This window comes from Poecilia mexicana, unplaced genomic scaffold, assembly GCF_051168715.1.
Source record: "Poecilia mexicana isolate PSO_F unplaced genomic scaffold, ASM5116871v1 scaffold_16, whole genome shotgun sequence".
NCBI classification, from domain to species: domain Eukaryota; kingdom Metazoa; phylum Chordata; class Actinopteri; order Cyprinodontiformes; family Poeciliidae; genus Poecilia; species Poecilia mexicana.
The window spans coordinates 18,034,482-18,050,148 of NW_028263385.1; the positions used below are offsets into that span (position 1 = coordinate 18,034,482).

At 38.2% G+C, this 15,667-nt stretch overlaps 2 protein-coding genes across 4 annotated transcripts; both read right to left on the reverse strand.

Moving 5' to 3' along the window:
- Positions 1-3,722: 3,722 nt before the first annotated feature.
- Positions 3,723-6,381, reverse strand: hoxa11b (homeobox A11b). Of its 3 annotated transcripts, none has more exons than XM_088014037.1 (2): positions 4,973-6,381; positions 3,723-4,178 (listed from the first exon to the last, which is right to left on the reverse strand). In XM_088014037.1, exons 1-2 carry the CDS (start codon positions 5,691-5,693, stop codon positions 3,946-3,948), a joined length of 954 nt encoding a protein of 317 aa, XP_087870163.1. In that variant the 5' UTR covers positions 5,694-6,381; the 3' UTR covers positions 3,723-3,945. The 3 variants fall into 3 exon arrangements, with proteins under 3 accessions (XP_087870163.1, XP_087870162.1, XP_014859828.2); XM_088014036.1 differs by having other exon boundaries at positions 4,970-6,381; XM_015004342.2 differs by having other exon boundaries at positions 4,967-6,381.
- Positions 6,382-9,478: 3,097 nt separating this feature from the next.
- hoxa13b (homeobox A13b) lies at positions 9,479-13,868 on the reverse strand. The gene is made up of 2 exons (XM_088014108.1): positions 11,617-13,868; positions 9,479-11,428 (listed from the first exon to the last, which is right to left on the reverse strand). The coding sequence occupies exons 1-2, from the start codon at positions 12,245-12,247 to the stop codon at positions 11,187-11,189; spliced, it is 873 nt and encodes a 290-aa protein (XP_087870234.1). The 5' UTR covers positions 12,248-13,868; the 3' UTR covers positions 9,479-11,186.
- Between the last annotated feature and the right edge of the window lie 1,799 nt (positions 13,869-15,667).

Below are 15,667 nucleotides of genomic sequence, written 5' to 3' on the forward strand. Positions count from 1 at the left end.
GCCCCACAAAACACACACACACACACACCCCTACACACACACACACACACACGCACACACACACACACACCCCCACACACACACACACACACACACACACACACCTCCTTTAGAGAAAACCCATTCACAGCTGAATTGTTGTTTTAAACACATGCCTGCAGATTTAGTGCGAGCCAGAAACGTTTCTGAAGATGGGCTTTGCCCTGAATTATTCCACCGCGGTCACGTCTATCTCCCCCCTTAAAGTCTGGAGCCGTAAAGTCTAGAAATAAGAGCCCCCGGTTTTATATGGCGTCAGACCTGCTCCAGTCAAACAGCGAAGAAGAAAATATCCATTAACCTCCCGGCGGATTATTTCCTGTCATGTTTCAGTATGCTCTTTTTATTATCATTGAATCACTTCTCTCGTAAAACATACTGTTTCATAGACAAAGTTTTATTTTATTTTATTATTATTATTTTTTGTTGTTGTTGTTGTTGTAAAGGGGCAGTTAGAGAAAATAACTAACTGCAAAAATACCATCTTCGTGTCTGAATGCACGCACACGTAACGGCTTCACAGTGACGGCTTCAATATATATATCTATATATATATATATATATTTATGTGTGTGTGTGTGTGTGTGTGTGTGTGTGTGTGTGTCTGTGTGTGTTTTATTAACATGATAAATGATGCAAAAACCTACGTTTTATTATTTTTCTTTTGTAAATTTGTTTTTTCTATCTTTTTTTAAACTGCCTAAATGATCAATTTAATAACAATATCACATTAAATTAACTCAAAATGCCCTCATTTTTGAAAAAATATGTCAGTGAATTTTTTTGTCAACTTACCATATGGTTTTGTCCCTGTAAATCTGTGAAATTGCCTTCTACGGCTATATAAACTGCATAAAATTAGGTCACTTATTTTTACTGATAAGACCTCAAACACACAGAGGTCTATGTGCCATTCTCTGGGAAATATTTTAGTCTAAAAATCACAATCACCAAGGGTTATTTTTTTCAACATCAGTCTTGTTACCAAAGTATCATGAGAAAAATACCATGGATTTTTGATCAGAGACAAGTTTATTTAATGGTTTTTAAACCATTATCTCATTGGTGTCATGTATTTTCAGCATTTCTACAGTGGAGTTTTTAACAAAAATGTTTGAAATGGTCAATTTTGTTACCATCAACTCTGTTACCAAATAGGGTAACAGAGTTGATAGTAACAGAGTTTTCAGTTCTAAATTATTATGGTCCTGTCAATTCTGTTACTAACACCAACTCTGTTAGCTAACAGAGTTGACATGTTTATGACATACTTTCATAAAAAAAAGGAAAACTGTTGTCTAGAGCATTATATACATTGTTGGTTGACTTCTGCTGTGATTTAGTATTACTGACCAATTTTATTTCTAAAAGAATAATGGTTTCCAATGAGTTTTAATGAAAAGTGTTTGCCAATATGCAAACAACTCTGTGAAAAGTTGAGTATGTTTTGATTTTTTTTAAATGTATTTTTAAGTAAAACATCTCAATTTAAAGTATTATGGTAGCAGGACACTTGTTTTCACATAAAAATATTTTAGTCTGCTAGAATTTATTGTTTTTTTTCACTCACTGTCTATATTGTCCGTAACAGAGTTGACATAACATACCGCAACACATACGTTTTTTTCTGAGAAAATATTATAAAATATGTAGTTAATGTTTGGCAATTACAGATTTTTTTTAAGTTTAATGCCTTTTCAATAGACTACTTAAAATACTTTTTCATAAATATTTTTTTTTGTCATTTCATTTCATATATATATATATATATATTCTACATTTGAAATAGAAAACCAGTTCTTCTTACAAATGTAATGTTATTTATGAACACAACTACGCATGCCTTAACATTATGTATGCTGCTCAAAAGTAAATGTTTCCGTTGGAAAATATCTGTTGGTTGTATTCCTGCAATGCCTCCATTAAATCATACTATTACATGAAACACAGCGCCTTCAGATTTGTGACTCTCACATGGACATGTTCTGGGATGGCTCTCTCTTAAATCACCTAGCAAAAGTCATCGTGTCGTAAAAACAAGCACATGATAATATTCCTTGGCCTACCTTCATTAAATCCTTTGGTGGCAACATATTCTACAGGCATCTGAGCGCTGCAGTCCCCAACTTCTTACATATGAAATCTCAATTCACGGCAATGACATTGATCTGAGGCGCGCCCCCCAGTGGTAAGAGGCGGTCTCGACTCACGACAACAACAACAAAAAGCGTAGCATGAGCATTCCCACCATAGGTGGTGAGATGCTGCAACAAATGACTAAGGGAAGGTCCGCTAACACACGTTTCAATGCTTTTTCAGCCTCCTCCTGTAAAGTCCTAGTTAATAACCTTGGTCTCAGACGTTTTATGGCACTGCACTCCAAATGGTCCAGACGAATCCGCCCTTTTATGGCCAAGTTACTGGAGCAACTGGGAGGATGTGCAGCAATCAAAGTGGAATTCCTGGGAGCCCAACAGGATGCTCGGTGTAGGTGAAGCCCTCATCCAGGACCCTTATTAGCTTATGACAGGCCATTCGGGTTGTTTTTAGGGGCCCGGCGGTGGAAATAAAGCTGTCTGCATAGACCCACCTTTTACACATCTGGACTGAAATGAATTCATTTGTTTCTTTATTTATTAATTGTAAACGGGTTTCTCCCCAGACAAATGAAAGAATATATTTTTTAATAAAATCATGGCAATTGTATTAATTTATTTACCGCTCATTCTGTTCCTACTATGATCCCTGGGTGCCCCGTGTAAAGACACATTCATTCAGGACCTTTACTAGCTTATTCAAGTTGTTTTCAGGAGACTGGTGGTCTATACGAACCTTAAACACTAATTTTGATTAACTTTTGTCATTATTTCCGAAAGAGTAAAAATATCGTCTTCTCACATCTAAATTACACTAATTTAGCCACATATTTTTGCTCCAGCGCTGTTTACTGTGAGCATATTTAAAAACAAAATGTGCGCATGTATCCGAATCAAAGTGATCCAAACAAGCATGCTATATCAACCAGAAGCTTTTCCTCTTCCGCCCCTCGCAAATCAAGGGAATCTTTTTTAACAAGTATCAGATAATAATTGCAGCGACTCCTGTTTCACTATCAAATAACATCAGACCTATCATGACCGTGATACCATCCACGAGCTGTGTGTTGGGGCATAAAAACAGATCAGGTTATGTTTCACTTGGAGATATTGACCTAATTCATCAGTGGTTTGCCCTTTTGCAGGAAGCTGAAAAATAACCCACGTTTATGGTTCAATTAGATTTAAAACAAAAAGAAGAAGAAAAAGAAAAGAAAAGCAGAAGGAGGAAAAAAAAACTCAGTTGAATGATCACTATCAACTTTATCATAATGAGGACTGTTATGACTCCAAAGCATATAAAACGGTTTCTGGTTACGACGGGCGGAGGGCGGGGAGTGGGAACCATGACGGCCAAAGTTTTGTTTGAGAAACAAAACTCAAATTCCCCTTTACGGAAAGTGCGTGCGTAATTTCCGTAAAGGGGAATGTGAAAAATAAAATAAAATAAAATAAAATAAAATAAAATAAAATAAAATAATTGAGACATTGCAAAAAAATATTTGTAGTCTTATTTCTATGGGGTAAAAAAAAGTTTTTTATTTTTTAGAAAATTACAGTAATTTGGTTTCATTTTTCTGTGCCTACATAACCTTAATAATAATAATAATAATAATAATAATAATAATAATAATAATAATAATAATAATAATAATAATAATAATAATAATAATACAGAGCTCCGGATTATTTAAGATTTTTAGATTTTCAAAATAATAAAGATAAAAACAAGTCCTTTGTCCTGATTTGGTGTGAGGGCGCTCGGAAACAGTCTTTGTTTTGTTTTGTTTTGTTTTTGTTTGGGACTTTTTCAGAGCAGAGGGTTTGTGCTGTAGTACTGTAAACGGTCTCTGTTCAGTTTCTTCTCTTTCATCCTCCTGTTCTGAAACCAGATTTTAACCTGGCGGTCCGTCAGATTAAGCATCCGGGAGAGCTGCAGTCGCTTCTCCTTGTTGATGTAAACGCTGAAGAAGAACTCCCTCTCCAGCTCCCTGATCTGGTACTTTGTGTACGGGCACCTCTTTTTGCGCGTCCTCTGGCCACCTAGAACACAACAATAAAAACAAACAAACAAACAAAAGTCAAAACCATTGATTCGTCCAATGGCAACAGCGTGAAATTATCGGGCTGCTTCTTTCGACATGACCACCGGTCATGGTGATCCTGCAGTACACGAGTTCTGGAGTTCAAGTGTCCCCCCCGTTCTCAGGCCTGCAGGATCAACATGCGTATATAAAGATTGCACCTGAGAGTCAAGCATCTTAGGCATATTGAGAGCTGAGAAATCATACTGAACACGCAAACTTATATTTTTTTTATTAAAAAAAACCCCATTAATTCAACTTAAAAATTGATTATAGACACCATAAACAAAGAGATCTCTCTCACATTTTAGTCTTGAAGCTGTTGCAATTCAGGCTATCAGAAACTCAATTTACCAAATTTATTTCAGCTCAGTGAAGATTATTTATACAGCGGCCACCCATAGCAAATGTTATATGGCTGCTTTTTTACATGACATGCACATCCCATTGGCTTTCAGTAATACGAAACAATAAAATACACGTTTTTACAGGGAAATGAGCGGTAAAAGGCACATGTTTCCCGGAAAAAAGTAGAAATCTTTCTCAAAAATCTTAACTCAAACTTTACGGCAACGTCTTCTCGGCCAATTTCAATCCCAAGCACGTGATGTTGTAGTTTATAACATAGTTTTGTTACCGAGACCTCCATAAACCTTGCGTGCTTATAAAACTGCATATAAAAAGCTTTAAGAGCATGCAGCAGATAGATTTTTTCTCTCTCTCTTCTTCTTCGTCCTCCTCACTCACTGCTGCCGCTCCTGCTCTGCTTCTCCTCGCTGTGGCCGGATGGTGACTCCGGGCTGCAGCTCTCCGCCGTGTCCGACCCCGGGTGAGCCTGAGCCGGGCTCGTTTTGCCGCCTCTGTCTGAGTCCGCTGCAGCCGGAGCGGCGCCGCCCGCCCCGCTCCCGTAAGCCGTGTCAAAGAACTGATCGAACGCCTGCGGCAAGACGCCGTTCCTGCCGACGTTACCGCTGAATCCCGGGGTCGGGTTCGAGGAGCCGGAGTGGCCGCCTTTCACCAGGATCTCTGGCCCCCTGGAGGTGGGGGCTGCCCAGCCGTCCCGGTGCGCGACGTCCTCGGCGTAGCAGTGCGAGAGACTCCCCCTGGTGTGGTGCCATTTACTGGAAGCATCAATGCCATAGTCTCTGAAAGCCACGTCTCTCACTGACGGAACCTGTGTGAGCGCTGAGGACTGGTACGAGTAAGTGACGGGGCAGGAGGACTGGTTCTGGGTTAAATAGTGAGGGAGACCCGAGAAGTCCGCTCCGGAGACGTAATAAGTGCAGCTTGGTAGATACATACTGGAACCAGGCATCCGTTCATCAAAATCCATATTCTGCTGCTGGGGTCGTTCTACGGCAATAATCCTCGCATTGTTCCTGCGCGACGCTGCGCTCCAGCCACTTTGAGACAGACTGCTGGAGCAGAAAGCCTTAGACGTACAAGCTGACGTGGGGGATCCATCTCCATCCATTCCTGAGGGCCAAAGCCATGTGACCACTGGCACAATATGACAAATAGCCTACGTCTCGACGTGTGTTGGCTATATGAGTCAAATAGTTTTTCAGCTGCAAAAAGCCGGCCTTCGCATATAGGAACGGGAAACCGCCGAGAGTTTTGGAGCATATTGGACTTGTCTCGTGAATTCGCATGCGGATCTCCTGTCAGGGTTGCTTCTGTCTGACTTCCACGTAATCACGACACAATGGGCAGCTTCACAACAAGCTTTTTTTTACGTTTTTGTTCAAAATACCAGCACCTTACCTTCACCCTCACCTTCACCCCCGGTGTCTTTTTTTTTTTTTTTTTTTTTTAAATCTGAGCATCAAGGCCAAGATATGACTAATGTGAGTCGCTCATGCGTAAAATATATCAGGAACAAACAGAGTGGATAGCGCCTCCGCCTATTTATAGACCAATCAAGCTGCGAAGAGTCACCGGAATTAGGCTGCAGGTTCTAATGGGCAAAATGGCAAGTGGATTGTAATGACAAGTTTCTATCTACTTTGTTGCTTGCGGCAACAGTTCTTTAAGGACACCCAAAACTGCGTGACAAACTTCACGCAACAACTGCTGTCAGTGTTTATCTTTTTTTATTCACCAGTAAAATTAACTATATCTAGAGTTTTCTGCGGGAAAAATTTCAAGCCATTTCAAGTGTGTGTGTGTGTGTGTGGGGGGGGGGGGTATGTGAACGTCTGGAAAAAACTGCATGAGGATTATTTACACGGTCATGACAAAGCTTGAGCTTCATGTTCAATGCAGACGGTCATGAGCTATGAATAACAGGGGGTATTTGCAGAGAGGAGGCTGCCACGCTCTCTCTGTTTGCAACGCCCCGATATAAACCCTTGGACACGGCCTATTTGCCCCAAACAAATCCATTTTTATTTGTCATCACACGCAGAGAGGTAATAGGCGCATGCGTCACACTGGTCTCTTTGCGCAAGCAGGGTCGCTTTTTGAGCACAGAAGTCTGTCAGATCTGTATAGGGGGAAAAATTAGGATAACTTCATTTTTGGTGTGCTGCTAAGCATTCATCATTGTAATTTACAATATCTTGACATTTATGGGTAAAACTTAAAAAAAAGAAGCTCTGATTGCCTTAAAGTTATAGTTTTCTGATACAACATGGACAGTATTCCTTACGCGAGCTGCGCTGGTTCCTTGCGCTGGTTACTTGCACAAATATATATATGTATATATATATATATAATATGAACTGTTCAGGTTGCGTTGTGTACAATGGCCTATTATAGTAATCACGAATTTGATAAATCTGTAAAATGAGATAGAAAACGTATGGTAGTAAAGTAAAGGCACAAAGCAACATTTAGAACTTTGTTTATTTATTTATTTATTTATTTATTTATTTATTTATTTATTTATTTATTTATTTATTTATTTATTTATATTTAACTACATTAAGTCAAATGTGCGTCCTAAATGAAAAAGGAGCAAAACCACTCCTTCTCATTAACCCAGTGTAGTTATTAAATTAAGGAAAAAGGGGACAAAAACAGTATTAAAGCTCCGACTTGCTGTCCGGGAGCTGCTGAAATGAGATTTTAAGACAGTTTGCTCGCATCGCTTTATTTAAGTTTAACTTTCCGAAAAGTTGTGCGCCTCTTTTGCTTTTATTGGGTCTTCACCCCACTTGAGAAGGAAATGGCAAGCGTTCTTGTCCGAAATATTTAAAAACAAATAAAATGCACTTTAAACCCATTGATAAGTAAATAAATGAAAATTAAATTAAATTAAATTAAATTAAATTAAATTAAATTAAATTAAATTAAATTAAATACAGGCTGAAACCTTTTCGTCTTAGATTACTCAGTTTTTATTTTGTCAAATATTGCCTCTTTGTTGTGCTCTAACCACATTGTTTAAAGTCTTAGAGACTAATTGGTTGTATAATTTTATAGAAACTAGTGAAGGGAAACAAAAGCTGAATGGGAGGTGTTATAAAGAAGAAAAACACAGGGGAACGAGCTGAAAAATACTGAAGATGTGACTTATTCCGAGCACTCTGTAAGTAAATAAATAAATAAAACTAAGTAAACCGCACTTTTCTCTAAACAGTGTGACTAATTTTCAGTACACTTCATTTTATTTGAAGAGGTCAGCCTTTTGGTCCTCTCGGAATCACCAACAAAAAAAAAACAACAAAAAAAACCGGAAAACATTAACAAATATCATGGTTAATGAATGATATAAAAATGTGTTGTGTTTCTCCTATAGGAGGAAACAAAAAAAATTACATTCATAATTACACTGACGCATTTTACTGGTTCTCATCTGCTGCTGTTGTATCCTAATAATGATCACTTCTGGTTTTAAGGCTCAATTGGTTGGACAGACATAGAAAAGATGAAGTTACTATTAAAGTTAAAGGCCTTTACCGATCATTAAACATAGTTAAAGAGGTGGTCAAATAAGCTGCTCAAGTCTCGCTTTCGACATCTGTATTTAGGCCTAATTTGAACAATGTGTGTAGCTTAATAAAGTCAGCTTTTCAGAATGTTTTTTCTGGGCTACATAAAGAGAGCTACTGACCAACCTGAAATGGCCATAAAAGCATGTTCATGGGCGTCCAGTGCTTGGAGAGTTAAGGCCTACACGTTTGGGTATGAGATGCAATTACCTGACTTACCAGTAGGGGGAGCAATGACACAAAACAATAACGTAGCAGCAAGGTCAAAGAGGAACATTGTCACATCAAGATTTAAGTGAAAGCAGTTAGGATGTAGTATTTATGTAGAGGTTTTCTGATAAGAAGGAAGAATATAAAACACCCTACCAGTGTGTTTATAACTGAGCACCAAACTGTGATAAAAAGCCATCCGTATCACAATCCAAGGCCATTCTTCTGAGTTTAGATGAATGGCAATGTGCCATTATTAAATATCTTATTATATAAACTGAGATGATCCATGTTTAATCTAAGATTTCTTTAACTTTAACTATACCAGAAGAATGAATGGCTGTAACAGAGTTTTGTACATTTTATTTCTCAATGGAGGTTTTAAAGATATGTTAGAATACACATACAGTTGGTTAAGCATCAGAATAAAATAAGTCTTATAGTAATACTGTTGTCACTGAACAAAAGATTAAATCTAATCTCCAAAAATAACATGAGTGACTCAATCAATTCCTCTCTTTACTAATACAGATTTTATTTAGAATTCATGCTTGCATGTTGCCATCTTTCTTTCTGCTTCTATTGTGTAGCTTGTAAGACAATCGTTTCACACCCATGTTAGAAACCTTCGTGTGTCACTCGTGGGTGGTTATAGTGTGATGAATCATAGTGCTAAAAAAAATAAAATAAATCTCAATTATAGGATATATGAATGCATTTGTGATTTTTTTTTTTAAATACGTTCCGATAACGTAGTTTGTCAGACTGCAAGTAGCCTATATTTTGAAAATAACAGTCCTCAAGCACAACTCGAGCATGCTTTCCATCAAGTCCACATTTATGAATAAAAATATTAAAAATATTTTGTATCTGTCTAATGTAATCTTCTAATATTAAATGTTGTGTTTTATGAACTGTAAGAAGAAAATCATCATAGTCATCACCAGTCTGTGTGTAATTGTTGTAATGTGATCCACTTAGTGAATCGAGTCAGTGAAATAAATGAACTTTCCAATAGTATTATAATTTATTCAATATTACTGTAGTTCATGTGTTGCAATGTAATTTCGCTATTTGTATGGTGAAATGACATTGCAACGTAACCTTTGATGTTTGGTTGCGTTGTAAGAGCCGTGTAAAATGGTCGACTCTTACGTGTTACATTGTGAACCCTGGTCAAACCGAAATAAATCCCAGCGACTTATTGCTGATATATATTATTTATTGAGGTCATGTAACTACATTTCAATGCAGTAAAGCAACTTACAAAACCTCCCCATTATAGGAAAGACCTTAAGTCGAGTAAGAAGTGGCAAATTGAGGAGCGCCCAACAAAACAGCTACAGATTCTGGAACCGCAGCCCACAGGCAGGAAAACTGCGCTGACAAAGATTCGCCGCTAGATGGCGATACAGAGTCTCTGTGATAAATACTGGGACCTGAATCAAACTGTTGGCCTGTTAACACTTCCATCGTCATACCAGGCAATATAAATCATATTTTCATTTGAAACCGCAGTCAATCACTTTATTCCATGAAACAGAAAGATAAATGAAACCCCAGTGACATCAGTGCACTTATAGTGTCTGTCAAACATATATTGTCAACAACAAAAAAACCCGTTGGTTTATGAATAAGAAACAGGAAACTCACTCGGCTGCGCATAAAATATTTACACGTTTTGGTGTAGTTCATCCAGTCATGTAGAGTTCTTTTTTCTTCTTCTTCTTCTTCTTCTTCTTCTTCTTCTTCTTGAAAAGTAAGCAGGAGGACAAAATGTAAATGCGGGAGCAATGGGGGGGAAAAAGGCAAGTACAGGCCTTTTTCAGACAAACTGACAAACTCTTAAAATCAGTGGCGCCACCAAAGGTGGGGGCAAAGGTGCCAGACGCCTTCGTTACATGTTTGCGGGTAACCCCCTCATTTTTTTTTTTTTTTTTTTTTTTTTTTAGATTACTTCCGCACAAGAGAGAAAAAGCAAAACATATTTTTATTTGTTTTATTTTTTTATATAAATAATTTATTTGTATGTCCGTTCTGGTGTTTCATGGTGTGCCATCTTTGATTATTCCCCTCCCCTGCCCCGTATTTCTAACGATTGCACAATAAAAATAAAATTCTGTTGAAGCTTTTGGTTTCAGTGTCCCACGCCAAGACTATCAGCGAAGACCATCTGGCCACCTCTCTGAAAAGGTTCCGAAGGCGCCTTTGATTGAAACATTGGCAATCCTAATGAAACGCTTGGTAAAGTTTCATAGGTAACCCGCTGAGAACGAAAGATGTGATGAAAGTTGATTTTATAGGAAAATCAATTTCTCAAATTGGGGATGGAGTTAAATATTCGGATACAAATACTACAAATGTATTCTAGTAATTTCATGATAATAACCTGCTTTTGTTACTCTTTACCACAGTCTGAAACCAAAAGTTTTTTTTTTCTTTTTCATTCTTGCGCTTCAGCCTTATATTTTCTTATTAAAATGAAAATGCGCACAATTTGCTGGTGGTTCACCAAAGTCAACGCAGAATATTTGTCAGAATGCTCGTCAGGATGGTGACTACTGAAACGTCCCGCAAAATCGCTTCAAACTCTAGATCTCTTCCGACCTTCTGCCAACAGGCCCCACGGACTGGTTCCAATTAAAACGAGGAAGGAAACGTTATAGTTCAAACCAGAGCCTTTCCGGCGACAGTGTGTAACATTTCATAAATGGAATAAATTATAGCACAGTTTTCTATCTTTTTCTTTTTTCTTTTTTTTTTCTTCCACTGTTGAAAGCGCACCCATGTCCGCCTTCCACGTCTTGGGAATGTCTCCAGAGCTAACTAGAGCTCTTGAACTTATTGACAACTTTTTTCTCCTTTACACGCCTGTTCTGGAACCAGATCGTCACTTGTCTCTCTGTCAGGTTCGTCTGCGCGGATATCCGTCTCCTTTTGTCCTTGGTGATGAATTTGTTGGTGGCGTACTCCCTCTCCAATTCTTTGAGTTGCACCTTTGTGTATGGCACGCGTTTCTTTCTCCCACGACGGACCGAGCTGTCCATACCACCAGATAAGGAGTCTGTGGGTGAAAATGAAATGCAGTATTACACTCCAGAAAACAAACGAAACTGCAGAATGAAATGTAAAACTTTTTTTTCTTTCCTTTTCTTTTTTTCTGTTTTTTTTATTTATTTATTTATTTTTTATTTGCTCAAAAATAAGATTTTTGCATCAACCCATGCAATTTATTTGAACTGAATCTTTTACCTAGTAATATACCTTGTAATGAGGATTTCCACAGAGAGTTTGCCTGCGATTGCTCCTTGGTGCAGTAAACCTGACCACTCCACCCGTTAGTGATGGCCCAGGGCTGATAGGGCTCCATGGGCAGCAGAGACTCTCTTGGCTCGGGTGGCGCACTCAGCGCAGGTACCACCGGCACATCCAGGTAGCTGGCCTGGTAGGGGCTGGAGGAATATCCCTGGTAGAAGGCAAACTCCTTCGCCTCACCGGAGACAGAAGAGTCCGCGTATTTCTCTCCATAACCGGAGGGCTGCGCGCACGCCTTGACGCCGCCGTGTGACACCCTGCACGGGTAGTACCCGCTGCCAAAGTATCCGTAGGGCAGAGAAGCGTTGGGCGAGCTCTGAGTGGCAGAGCAGGGGCTGCACTGCTTGCCAGGCTCCCCCACCCCAGAGACTGGCACATCGCTTGCAGCGTAGGTGGTGCTGGGAGCCAGTGAGGTTGGATGCGCCAACAGATTCCTGCACTGGTTTGCTGCGAAGTTCCCACCTGTGAAGCCTTCCATGTTCTTGCTTCTCTCCTCTTGCGAGCCGCCGTCGTAAAGGAACATGACCGGGTCGATCCAGGGCGAGCCGAGGAGTAACGAGGCGGTCATAGCATGTCCTACATGGGAGGAGAGGAGCAGCTCTTTTTCATAAATCCCCTCGACTGAGCCGAGACAGGGACCCAGGGCTGAGTAACGATACCAGCACACCAGAGTGCTCCGAGATCGGGAGGTTATTGGCCAAGGCCAAACACGTGATATGCAAAGGAGATGATAAACGTCTCGACATCTGATAATACCGATAGGGCTCTATGTTTGCAAAGACACTGACTTCTTCGATCTGTATGCCAAGACACTATGTTTTTTTTTTGTTTTTGTTTTTTTTTTTCGGATCTGAAATTGATTTTGAAATCTCGTGCCGATCGACACGTTTTGATTTGTTTGCTATTTAATCACATAAATTATTATTGACTGAGATTCCGTTTTTTTGTGTGTGTGAAAAGACCGAAAATTATGTTTTTCTTTCTTTTTCTTTTTTCTTATTTATTTATAAACTTGGTATCTCCTTATTTCAAACACCAAATATGCCATGTGTTTAACTGACTTTGGTTTCGTTGAACATCATTGTATATATTAGGTTCACAGTGAATTTTTAAGATAGATTTTTTAAAAAATATATGTATACATACAATAAAAATGAAGCGTTAAATCAAACTCTTTCCATTTGTTGGTGTTGCGCACAGATGTGTGGTGCTCGGTGGAATCGGTGCGCACTGATAAGAGTAGTTTGGCATCTTCTTATTTCAAGGAGCGAACCGTCCAGATGTGATGTTATGGGTTTAATTGTGTTTGGTGCTTTCGACCATTTGTTCGTGCCTTAAATCAAAATCAACTGTCTCAAATCAGTTTTAAATGCAGTTTTGTAGCAAAAAATAAAAAAATAAATAAAATAAAAATAAAATAGTGCGATGTTCTATGCACGTTTCCAGCTTTACCACCAAACAAGCAATTTTAGTTTGCAGGCAACTTTCATAGAAGGAAATGTAACATTTGTTTGGGTGCAGCAGTGATACGTTGAACACAGCTTTAAATAGATATACAGCCACTCTGTTTCACAGAATTTAAACAGGAAAAAATGCGGGTTTGTTTTTGTCGGGTTTTTTTTTTTTTTTTTTTTTTTTTTTTTTTACATATATAAATAATTTAAACAGCTTTTTAAATGCAAATATTTACTTTGCTGGTGTGGCTTTGTTATCTTTGTTTCACAAACACACACAAAACTAAATCTACTGTTCATGAAAATATATGAAAAACGACAACACTTAAAAAAATGTAAAATATCAGTTTCCCATTTAACTTATCCACTTAATTATGATCTTTTTTTCTTTTTTTTTTTGCAACAAAATTTCGCTCATATTTTTAATGTATTCTTCAAAAGGGTCATGGAAATTTTGCCCCAGATTTAATCATACAAGCAGTGTCATCTGACGAAAATAGATATAACACGACAGCAATAATAAAATAATAATAATAATAATAATAATAATAATAATAATAATAATAATAATAATAATAATAATAATAATAATAATAATAATAATAATAAAATGCTCGACATCCACTAAAAAGCTAAAGAAAAAAACCTCCAGAGAGATGTTTACACGATGTATTGTTTCTCAGTAATATGGGTACAGTGTTCTAAATATGCCCAGAGGCGTTTTTCCTGTGTGGGATCTTACAGTCTCCTCTGGTTACAGCTTCTCTGGCGAATTTTTGTGTTTCTTTAATTACATTATTCAGATGGGGGGGAGGGGGGGGGGTCCAGAGCCTGGGGGATTTTATACGTCAATAAAATCCTTCTTTAAATATAATAATACCATCCGCTATTGTGGCTCTGGGATTAGGAAGAGAGTATGCAAGATGAGCGTAAACATTACACAAATGGTCGCCCTCCCCCTCCTCCTCCTCCTCGTCCTCCTCCTCCTCCTCCCTGCAAGTCAGAGACGCGACCGGAGGCCAAGGTCAAGTTGAAAGTTGCAGTCCAGTCAGGAAGGACCGAGGAGAAGATTAGAGCAACAGATTAGGCTCCTTTTAATGCAACCCCTAATCTTTTTTCTTCTTTTTTTTTTCCCAACACAGATTTAGGAGTGAGTGGCGAAAACGCGCAAGTGAAAATAAAGTGCATCAGACCGACACTAAAATAATGCCAGTGACTCCTGTCCTTTTTTTATTATTATTTTTATTTGGGGGTGAATCTGCAACGTTAAAATAATCGGAGGAGGGAGGGGGGAAACGTACCAGGAGACGTGATGCAAAGATCTGACAGAGATGGCTTAAAAGCTGTCGCCTCAAAGTTCATTTTCTCCCGAGAGCACACAAGCAGGGGAATGCAGAGCCAAATAAATGTGAGCACCCATTTTTATTTTAATGGAGTTTTCCCACCTTTTGAGGCTGTAAATCTTTATGGCTCAAGTTCATAGCTTGTAGGCCGGAAGGCGTAGCCCACATTTCAGGGAATGGGGGGCGAAAGAGGCTTAAAACTTTTTAAATACTCTTTTCTTTATCGGTTTGTGTCTGATTTTGATTGCACAGCGATAATGACCCTAAACCTGCTTCTTTTTATTTAACAATCTAAACGCCGCATTTTTTGGGGGGGAAAAAAAAAATCGCACTTTTTTTTCCTTTAATCTAAGCTTGAAGAGCAATTGAGGAATAATGCTGGGTCCACAGAAATGATCAGAGACACGTTTATGAAAAAAAATCGTTCAGTTAAAAATGAACGAAACAGCTACTGGAAACTGTTATTTGAGCTGCCACTTAAACTGATTAAAAAATAAAAAATAATTAGTTCACAGTTTTAAAATGTAGTTTTTGCATGCATAATATGTTTGGGGGTTCTGAACGAAAACGGTATATATAAAAAGTAAGGAAAATGAATTGATCTGCATCTGGCCAGCTGGACGGGATCCTAAGAAAATAAATAATATTAAAAATAATATTTTAACACCCCTGGTTTCATTCTTTAGCAACATAAATTTAAATCGAACAAATCTCTAGTTTCTGACCTATCTGATTTGGTATTTAATTGGTTGCGCGTTCGAACAATCACCGAAAACTGCAACTTAATCATTAGTAACAGTGAACGTAAAACGTGACTTCGACGGAGACACAACAAGCAGACAGTATTAAATTGGCGTGGATAAAATTGCGAATGTTCACATAAATCTCCGTATGATTGCGACTTATGTTTAAAACCAACAGATATGTTGGATTTAAATGTATTCAACATTTATGGATATTTAAATAGTTTTAAACACTATTCTTAGAAACTATTGTCAATAGACTATTTATAAATATTCGAAACCAGCTCAAAAGCAGACTAATCAAAGGTCAGTATAAGTACAAATGAAACTTTTCAAGACATTCTGTGTTAAACACTTTGGAGTCATATTTTTGATGGGGTTAATAAGCTGCAGCTAAGCTCTCAAGTGCCTTGGGCTGGCTCTGAATTGACCCACTTAATTTTAGTCC

What these genes read in the sequence shown, in the direction of transcription:
- hoxa13b (XM_088014108.1), bottom strand. Translation starts at nt 12,247, where the DNA reads ATGACCGCCTCGTTACTCCTCGGCTCGCCCTGGATCGACCCGGTCATG. An exon ending in ATTACAAGGTATATTACTAG is followed by an intron (nt 11,429 to 11,616) that starts GTAAAAGATTCA and finishes TTTCACCCACAG; the next exon opens with ACTCCTTATCTGGTGGTATG.
- hoxa11b (XM_015004342.2), bottom strand. Translation starts at nt 5,693, where the DNA reads ATGGATGGAGATGGATCCCCCACGTCAGCTTGTACGTCTAAGGCTTTC. An exon ending in GCAGAGCAGGAGCGGCAGCA is followed by an intron (nt 4,179 to 4,966) that starts GTGAGTGAGGAG and finishes GTTGTGTTCTAG; the next exon opens with GTGGCCAGAGGACGCGCAAA.